Here is a 9,695-nt window from a genome sequence, read left to right as displayed (position 1 = left end):
AACTACATAATAATAATTGGTATAATTTGATTGCAAATAAAATGAGGCTAATAAGCATTACATATTATGTAATAAGTGTTAATATAATGCATATATAAAATTCTATTTGAATGCGTTTTGTAGAATATATCTAATACATCGTCTTTCAAGTAAAGAATTATGGAAAATCTGAACACAGTTACTGTCAAACTTTTAATAAAAAATCGTATTTGTTATGAAACTCTTAATTAAACGTTGTGTATCAGTATTATTGATATAAACGCAATACTATACCTGGCTTTTGCGTAGTTACACATATTGATAATAAAAAACGTTGGCATTGTCATATAGACCTCAAAATATTAAAATCATAAAATCGACTTCCAAATAAATCTTAATATTTTTTAAACATCTGGCACAGAATGATCCATTAGTGTCTTCAATAAACTGTTATTCATTCTGAAAAAATGTTAATTAAAAAAACTTAGCGGTTTGATGCATTAGAAATTGTATTTGACATTAATGGGAAAACATACTTTTTAATCATGTGATCATAAATATATGATGGAATAACTGTAACCGTGATTATATTCCCACCATGTTCGATCTCTGCCGTGATATCCTTGTCTTTTAATCCTACAACATTCTAAACATTTCGAGAAACATTAAGTTTATCAATCGTATTGAGTACACTGATCACGTATAGATTAATCATAAATTAGGCAAACCTTTCCATTAACTTCCAGTATCTGATGTTCTGTTAGAAGTCCATTGCGGGCAGCTGATGAATCTTTAACTAAAGCGATTATTTTTCCATTTTTAAATTGAAATCCAATGTGTCCCATACTGTCTTTGTGCATTGTTATTGTACGTTCGAATGGCCTGAAGTAGATGAGAGGTATCAATTAATAAATGACTGACAATTGTAAATTTACCACGATTAGATTGAAATTGGAAACAATAAGTACTACTAACCTGTCCCTCACTGCTACTCTGATATCGTTAACACCAGCATTTCGTAGTATTTTGTGAACTTGATCCATTGTATATCCCGCAACGGAAACATCGTTGATACTTAAAATTTGATCCCCAAATCGTAATCCCGCAAGCGCAGCCGGTGAATTTTGACTCACCAGGCACACAAAGATACCATTATTCACAGCATGTACTCTCAAACCGATTTTGCCATCTTTATCCTTGCATAGTATCAACTGCATGAAAAACATTTTATTTCATACAGTTTTTCTATCATTATTTAATATGTTATAATTTTTCTTTCAATTACAGACCTGCCTTATACCATTTGTAACTTGCGCTCTTTGCAATCCTAAAGATTGGCCGGAAAGTGGTGCAACCATGCCCGCTAAGGGACCTGAAGTCGCAGGCACACTTACTGTCATCTAGAATGTACCTTTCCTTTTATTTTCTTTTTTAAACCATTAACCATGTCATATTACTTACATTACGATTCACAAGAGAATATTCAGGCATATTTTGTGCTATTGTTTCCTCATTAAGTTCCAAACCCATATAATCTCCTAGTAAAGGATACAATGTATCGGAAATGGCATTGTAAACAGGTGCAGATGGATTAGTTTGTTCATGTGGTATAGGTGGAATATTATATGACTCTTCTTGCAGTTGCGCCTACAAATGATACAGAAATTAATATGTAATATGATATGTATAAGTTGCTGATACTTCTAGAATAATTAGGTATGTTTATCTTACCTTCATCATATGATCCACTTTCATATCTTCGAGAGTTGGGTATAGAGACATTTTGTATAGATTCTTCTAAAAGAAAATGTATATGTACAGTAATAAATTTTAAGAATTGTCTTCCTTGTAGTAGCAAAACAATTAGTAAACAATGGAAAAAACCATCTATCTATTTTATAGCAGGAATAGATATATTAAATATAAAACATAAGTAAGCAAATTATTGATAATAAATATAATATTTTAATTCAACGACATGGTTATTCGCATACCAATGTGATGAATGTACATAGATTACATATCAAACAAATATGTTACACCTAGGAATAATGATTTAAAAATAATTTAATTGAGAATACTATACCTTTTCCAAAATCAACGATAAAACGGTGCTTGTGTTTTGATGTACAACTTGTTTATCTAAAAGTTACAACAATTTATGTAAAACGCCGATATCATGCGTTTCAGACGTCAGAAGCGATACTTTCAAGTATTACTGATAAGTCAGAAATGATGATGAATAAAACAGCCCTACTACTAGTGGGCATGGACAATATTATTGTGAAGTCTGTTGGAACAATTCATTGATTGGTTTTACTTACTGCACACAGTATGACATCATAGACGAATGATTGGACGAACGATATCTTGACGTCCTTGTAACAAGACACTTTCTGATCCTCCCTCACCAATCGGCTTCTGCCATTGAGCTCTATCTTACAGAATATGTAGTGTGAACTGTGAGACAGAGGCTGGTTCGGGATGGATGGTAAACGGGTGGTTTCGGTGTACTATATCCATTGATGTCTATAGAGCTCAATTCCTCGTAGCAGGGAGATAATATGAAGCTCATGACCTACCCTATAGCTTTACTATAGGATCGGAACCACCCATCTTGCATTTCTCTCAAACTGCCGTCGCAGCTATTTCTTTCTACGTATGTTCAAACTCCATTTAGGATAGAGGTCAATGGCTTCTGCAATCTTTTGAAACTGCGGAATAGCTTTTCAACTCAAATCCAGCAGTAAGATCCAGTATATTACTTACTTATAAAATATGAATAGGATACTTAGGATACGTTGCTGTAAAATAATTATAAATAAATGATTATAAAACTCAATAATCCATTATAATTATTATTAAAAATAATTTAATTGAGAATACTATACCTTTTCCAAAATCAACGATAAAACGGTGCTTGTGTTTTGATGTACAACTTGTTTATCTAAAAGTTACAACAATTTATGTAAAACGCCGATATCATGCGTTTCAGACGTCAGAAGCGATACTTTCAAGTATTACTGATAAGTCAGAAATGATGATGAATAAAACAGCCCTACTACTAGTGGGCATGGACAATATTATTGTGAAGTCTGTTGGAACAATTCATTGATTGGTTTTACTTACTGCACACAGTATGACATCATAGACGAATGATTGGACGAACGATATCTTGACGTCCTTGTAACAAGACACTTTCTGATCCTCCCTCACCAATCGGCTTCTGCCATTGAGCTCTATCTTACAGAATATGTAGTGTGAACTGTGAGACAGAGGCTGGTTCGGGATGGATGGTAAACGGGTGGTTTCGGTGTACTATATCCATTGATGTCTATAGAGCTCAATTCCTCGTAGCAGGGAGATAATATGAAGCTCATGACCTACCCTATAGCTTTACTATAGGATCGGAACCACCCATCTTGCATTTCTCTCAAACTGCCGTCGCAGCTATTTCTTTCTACGTATGTTCAAACTCCATTTAGGATAGAGGTCAATGGCTTCTGCAATCTTTTGAAACTGCGGAATAGCTTTTCAACTCAAATCCAGCAGTAAGATCCAGTATATTACTTACTTATAAAATATGAATAGGATACTTAGGATACGTTGCTGTAAAATAATTATAAATAAATGATTATAAAACTCAATAATCCATTATAATTATTTTTTCCTTGTTTATATTTATTCTTAATATTTGAACATAAATGTGTTTGAAGTATGACGACAAAATTTATGACAGTTTTCTTAGATTGAACTCATTTTGAAAGTTGTCACACACGATAATATAAATTGTGCCACATTTTTCGAGATAATTTTTATTTTTCTATCGTAGAACATTATACCCCTTTATAAGCGAAGCATGAAGAGGAATGTGTATTTATAAAATGTGATAAATTCTTATAATTTGCGGAAATTGTTTGTCGAAGCATATTGGAACAGTCGAAGAGGAAGCGGAAGGACCGGAGAATGCATTAAACGTGGCTATTGGCTTCAACTTGGTTGACAAGTTAAAGCAGGCACGTATCGAAGAAAGGTGGGGTGAAATAGAATGCGGTAGGTAGGGGAATAGCGGGTCGTCGGCTAATATGTAGGTAGTATTCACTGGTGAGGCTTCCGCGCGAGCCGTGGTGAACCAACAGGTGTTTCGGGCTTGGTACCACCGGTTTCCTTCATTTTCTAGTAGTGTTTTAAGCCGGTGCCTTTCACTACAAACATAAGTTGGACTGTACCGCGGTATACTCATTGCGAAGAAAGCGTAATATGATGTCGGAGACCGTTGTGACGATGGACGGTTCCAGCAACAACGCCAACAATCCTCGACAGGTGCCTACCGTGAAGACGGAACCGGTTCAACCTAATCCTTTAACGAGCATCACACTGAACGTGTCCTACTTTAGAACGATACCTGGTATCATTAAACTTTTACAACTGGTAAGTGCGACGCATCGATTGCTGTCTTCCAACTATTCTTTCAGTTGCTATATAAAATTATTGTTATTTCAATAAAATTATGACATGTAGTGATGATTGTGACCCTGAAAACAACTTTATAATAGCGACTGACTGTGTATAACTTGTCATACTTTAATACAGAATACATTGATACTGCAATACATACGTTTCGATGATTATAAGAAGTAGTGATTCGATGTCTGGAAATCAGTCATTTATTTTTCGAGGAAAGCAACGGATTTAGTATTATGTAATCATTCTCAAAATACATTTCGATAGAAATAGAATCTCATGTAAATCTCATACGCGCGTTGCTTCCATTACTTCAAGGATATTATACTTACATACGCAGAGCAACGAAGCAGAAACGACTCTGACTAACAATAAAACTAGGTAGTAAGCTTTATTTTTTGCGATGTCGTTAATCTCATCGGATTTTGGCAGGCATTCATCATTGTTTTTGGCGCTACGATCTTTTACGCGGCATTGTTATTTTAAACGCGCACGTTTTGGAGCGTTGGGCAATTTTCTATCTGGTAGCTAAAAGAGGCTCTTCTTTTTGCGATTATACTGTGAAAGGATTCGACATCGTTTCAAAAGTAAATAGAAAACGCCTATAGTTTCGAATTACATACTTTACACCGTGACGTTGAACCTTCAACAGCGTAACTACGTAATAGTAATCTTAAGGAGCGATCAACAAGCTGTTCCTATAGAACGAAAAGGATGGTTATTGTAAAAAATCGTAGTGTTAAGGTTGTTAACACCATTACGTGTCAAAAAGATTTTTTTGCTTTCTCCGTAATATTCCCTGTTGAAATCGACGGTACCGTTAAGCGATCAACGTCGGTAAGCATCGTTTCTCTTTGGCTCAAACATTTAGAGACACGCCCGTTCATATGTGTTCATAGTTTGTAAATTAAGAGAACTTTCGATTAATAATAATAGGTGAAATATTCGTGAATGTGATTTTTTAAAATCAGGGACTTTTTTCAGAAACGATATAATTTGTATCCTACATTCGCAACGATAATACCTTGATTTATAAAATAATCGCATTTTACTTGTGCCTAGATTACAAATGCTGACGGTCAATTCAACGTCATTTATTTAATTAGCATCAATAATAGATTTTGTTGGGATTTTGTGAAGTGGTTAGCCTTCGATTAGTAGCATCTTTCACCGTGAAGAAGTAAAAAAATGCATGCGTGATAAATCTCAATGGTGACTTTGCAACAGTCCGATTGAATTACCAGTGGATAGAAATTAAATACATCACGCTATTATTTCACGAGACTTTTGCTGTCCTCGAATTCTATCTGCCAATATAAAAGAAATGCATTTATGCGCTACGCAAAACACATTATAATTAATTATTATGAAGACTATCAACGTTCTACAGGTTTTTAAGATGCACTCCATACTGGCTACCAAAGTTCAAATTCTGAACATCGAGATTAGAGGGATTATGAAAAGCACACGATTCTTGTCATGTGAACAAATATTCCTCTGATATTTAAAGTATGACAAAGACAGATTTTCGTACGATAATTATAATTGATTAAAGACTTGGAACCATTCCCAGTTCGGTGGCATAGTTTCCGATGCGCTCAACACACGTCCCTACGAACTAGACACACGTTCGATGACCATACATGTTCATCCCGATGACCGGGACCATACGTGGCGTCCCACATACTCAAAGTTCCATCCTACTGCCATACGTCGAGGCCGTGCCCAACGGTATCCATTCATTAAGAATTCAAGCTGTCCTTGACTTTTTTCCAATATTTTTCGTTTCTCCGTCGACTAAACCGGCGCTAACAAAAATCCATTTGAAGCGTCGCGTGACTCGTTTCATTTTCTTAAAGCCAGCCAATGAGTGCCACTCTACGAATGGCTAGATAAATTTTCCTCTTATCAGCCTTATCTTCTCAATTTAATTAGATTTGTTTATTCCACTAGTATTTGCTGCGTAAATTCTTTTCTCCGTAATTTGAAATTCAATAATCAGCAAGAAGTACTTGTTGATACGAAATTACATGCAGGCTAAATGGTACGATAATCTATGTAATATCTAGTACAACACGTATGTTGTGTATCGTGTCATTCATGTGCGTCATATTTATTCTCGTATACATGTACTATATTGTACATAGCTATGTAGGTTTAATCTTACCTTACATATGTACATTAACTACGAGTAGAATGAATCTAGTGTTTTTCATGGCCACCGATGGCAACTGGCAACTTTGATAAAAACATTCGTTCTCTGCAATGCATGTGGAAATTCGTGAATAATGGAAAATATTAATAATAAATCGACCATCGTTATATCGATTCTGTCTCGTGCGTTTGCCCCGTTTTGAAACGCAGTGTAAGTAAAAAGACACCGGTCCTCATGTATTCCCCCTCGTATCTCGCAACGGTGGAAACGAATGAGGACGGATAGTTTCATTCGAAGGGTTAATTTCGGTCAGGGTGATACTCATGCGTTCAATAATCCTCTTCGACGAAGCGTGAGAAGAAAACGCGCGAAAAGGCCACACTGTTTGAAGGCCTTAACGTGTATGTGTGCATGCAATTACTGCAGTCGATACTAACGGCGTATAGATAAGCGTTTCTTGCTCTATTTGGTGAATGATATATTTTGTACACATAAGTTAAAATCGCATAAAACGTTCTTAGAGAACGGTGAGAAACTAATGGTTTAGAAAGAGATTTGAGTTAGAGGTGTTCGTTCGATCGTTAAAAATCGCATTTTATTATTACTCGAGGAACACGAATTTTCATTTGATCACAAATAAGGAAAATGAATTACGTAATACCGGGTATTACGTCGGTCGCAGTATCGTAGGGACCGTGAATTCCTATGGCGTGCGGCGTGTAGGCTGCTTATGAAGCACATTGGTTGGTGCAACAAGTTGTGCACTTCAGTATGTGACTGCACACTAGTAGATATCTTATTCGCAAGGACAAGCCGCGCCTCGTAACACGAAGGCACGTTAAAGTCAAAAGATCACTTCTCTTCGGTCGAAAAATTACTGCCATTCGATTAGATAACGTTGAGCACCATTTTAACAATCAGTTTCATTCAGAACACTTCGCGTTATATCTCCTACCCGTTCGTCGATTTCCATGTTTTTATGAAATCTGTACAACTTGTATAATCACATTGCGTGGTTTCATTTTCATATCGCGTGGGTAGATGCAAAGTAAGTATCTATTTGAAAAACAGCAAGTATTATTAGTCATCCTACCTTTGGTCTCTTCTTCACAGAATGACAAATAAAGATGCACAATACGTGGGATAATAGAATGCGACGAAATTTGTACAGCTTTATTATCGATCTCACAAAAAATATTTGTTCGAGCAATAAGTATATATAATTACGATTAAAACTCTGTGATATTCCTCTATCCGAGTACGTAGTGCACTGGAACGATACGCGTTCACAGATATAACGACGTTTTGTCACTAGATCTGTAACCTTATTTAGCACGATTTGCAATGCTAATTACGGAGCTATTTCTACGTGTACTCGACGTAGCGAGCATGTTCGCTTCACAGCGATTATGTGAGCGCGATAACTTGGGTTGGTTTACTGAAAATGTGTAACGTAATCGATCAGATTAATCATAACGTTTCGGAGATGGATTTGTAGATAAATAAAGAGACCTTCGTGAATGAACGCTAGCTTTTCAAAAAGAAACCAATTGCAACATTTGTAAGTAGCGTAAATCCTGATAGTTTGCCAATTTAAAGTAGTGGAACGAACAGGTAGCGGTTTAATTCATGCGAATCGATTAGTTTCTGTTCCTTGTGACTTGCGGTTTCCGGTGTTGTTACTGCTAAGAATGTAAAACAAAAATTCTTCATTTTACGAAGTTTACGAGTCGAAATGATGGAAGGAATTAAAGTCACGAGATAAAACGGGCCAATCACGCACTGTCGATTATGAAAGTATTATTTCTGGAAAGCAAAGATAATATGAGAAACGTCTCGGAGTCATCGCTGCTTTAAGAATTTGAGTTACGTCATCGTCTCGACATAAGTATATCGCAGAACTTTTCTTTTAAAGATGAATCGTCGAACATATTGGTGTTGAATAATTACCATTAGCACGAAGCATGACTAAACGTATATGATAAAATTTATAATATGATTTTTTGTAAAATAAATGAATGTCGAAGTTAACGTAAATAAAATTTTTATTTTAAATGGTCGAATATATACGATCGTTTTCTTAATTTTTTTTTAGGTTGATTTCCAGCAATTAGTCTCACGACGAGAGCAATTACTTTTGCATATTATTAGTGTAGGCCGTAATTGGTAGGCCACTTATTGTTTGTAACTGTACGTATGAATCACTTGAATGTAGATCGTAACATTTTCCTTCGAGTCACGTACCTATGTCTTATCTGTACCGTCTCAGTTTATTCTGGTAAGTTCAGCAACTAAAGACATTTTATCATGAGCTAGACAAGATCATATTACATATGCGGAGAAAGACTACCGTTGCTGCTTGCAACCTTATTTGCGTTCGTTTATAATATCTTCATCTCAACAGACAGTATTCTGTTCATTACGTCGCTTTCCTCGTTCACACTATTTTTATTCTGCATCTATTCGATAAACTTATTTGACCCTTGGTGATAGTAACCGAGGATCTAATTCGTGCGACATTCCAGTAATTCTTGTCCTCATTTGTCAAACACCATGAACAATTGCGCGATGTTGAAATCGTAGATCTCTATTTTTAGACACTATTTGTTTTCTCAACGATTGTCCCCTTTCTTGTTCTTCTTTTCGCTTGTTTAGTTGATTCATCAGCAAATTTTGTAAGAAAAAAGTTACGTACATTTTCAGATATAAAAGCATACCGTTAGTAATATGATTTTTTAAAGTGCTAATTAATTAATTTGTATCTGTTAACTTAAGTGACTGAAAGTAGAATGTAGTTAGCTGACCCATTATCATTTATGATCGTCAGTCCTATATGTATGTATCCAGTGTGCAGTATATTAGAAGTGGCTAATGCAACGTGCAGATTGCGCTCCCCATGAATAATGTAGAACCCCGATCTATATTTCTTGGAAGCTATTTGTCCTCTATAAAGTTATTTTAAGAATACATTTCGTTTCTCTATTCTCGAATCACAAATGCTGCAAATATGCAAATCGCATTGCAAAATATATTTCTCTACGCTGTATTAATTCTATTTTGTGATCGATTTTTTTTATTATGTCAATTGCAACGTGAG

The 9,695-nt window shown here is 35.5% G+C and overlaps 2 protein-coding genes and 1 long non-coding RNA gene across 5 annotated transcripts in view; 1 reads left to right on the top strand and 2 right to left on the bottom strand.

Moving 5' to 3' along the window:
* Nucleotides 1-37: 37 nt before the first annotated feature.
* On the bottom strand, nt 38-3,232 carry LOC108632066 (syntenin-1). 2 transcript variants are annotated; one of them, XM_026819369.1, is made up of 9 exons: nt 3,109-3,232; nt 2,871-2,926; nt 1,711-1,776; nt 1,441-1,626; nt 1,269-1,379; nt 955-1,190; nt 708-861; nt 516-625; nt 38-438 (listed from the first exon to the last, which is right to left on the bottom strand). In XM_026819369.1, the coding sequence occupies exons 3-9, from the start codon at nt 1,759-1,761 to the stop codon at nt 384-386; spliced, it is 903 nt and encodes a 300-aa protein (XP_026675170.1). In that variant the 5' UTR covers nt 1,762-1,776; nt 2,871-2,926; nt 3,109-3,232; the 3' UTR covers nt 38-383. The 2 variants fall into 2 exon arrangements, with proteins under 2 accessions (XP_026675170.1, XP_017891857.1); XM_018036368.2 differs by lacking the exons at nt 2,871-2,926; nt 3,109-3,232 and adding exons at nt 2,066-2,121; nt 2,304-2,425.
* Nucleotides 3,233-4,079: 847 nt separating this feature from the next.
* The window catches only part of LOC108632216 (proteolipid protein 2), an 11,445-nt gene continuing 5,829 nt past the window's right edge, over nt 4,080-9,695 (top strand). The window contains exon 1 of the mRNA XM_018036648.2: nt 4,080-4,410. Within this exon, the coding sequence (XP_017892137.1) occupies nt 4,240-4,410 (171 nt within the window). The 5' untranslated portion in view covers nt 4,080-4,239. The remainder of the gene's footprint in view (nt 4,411-9,695) is intronic.
* Nucleotides 4,392-7,801, bottom strand: LOC113465193 (uncharacterized). 2 transcript variants are annotated; one of them, XR_003390034.1, is made up of 3 exons: nt 7,692-7,801; nt 4,598-5,141; nt 4,392-4,514 (listed from the first exon to the last, which is right to left on the bottom strand). It is a non-coding gene; the product is annotated as an uncharacterized LOC113465193 (long non-coding RNA). The 2 variants fall into 2 exon arrangements; XR_003390033.1 differs by having other exon boundaries at nt 4,393-4,514; nt 4,598-5,001; nt 5,067-7,801.

The sequence above is a fragment of the Ceratina calcarata genome, unplaced genomic scaffold, assembly GCF_001652005.2.
Source record: "Ceratina calcarata isolate Rehan_Ccalc_2016 unplaced genomic scaffold, ASM165200v1 scaffold151.2, whole genome shotgun sequence".
Lineage (NCBI taxonomy): Eukaryota > Metazoa > Arthropoda > Insecta > Hymenoptera > Apidae > Ceratina > Ceratina calcarata.
This window is presented reverse-complemented; position numbering and strand designations above follow the sequence as displayed.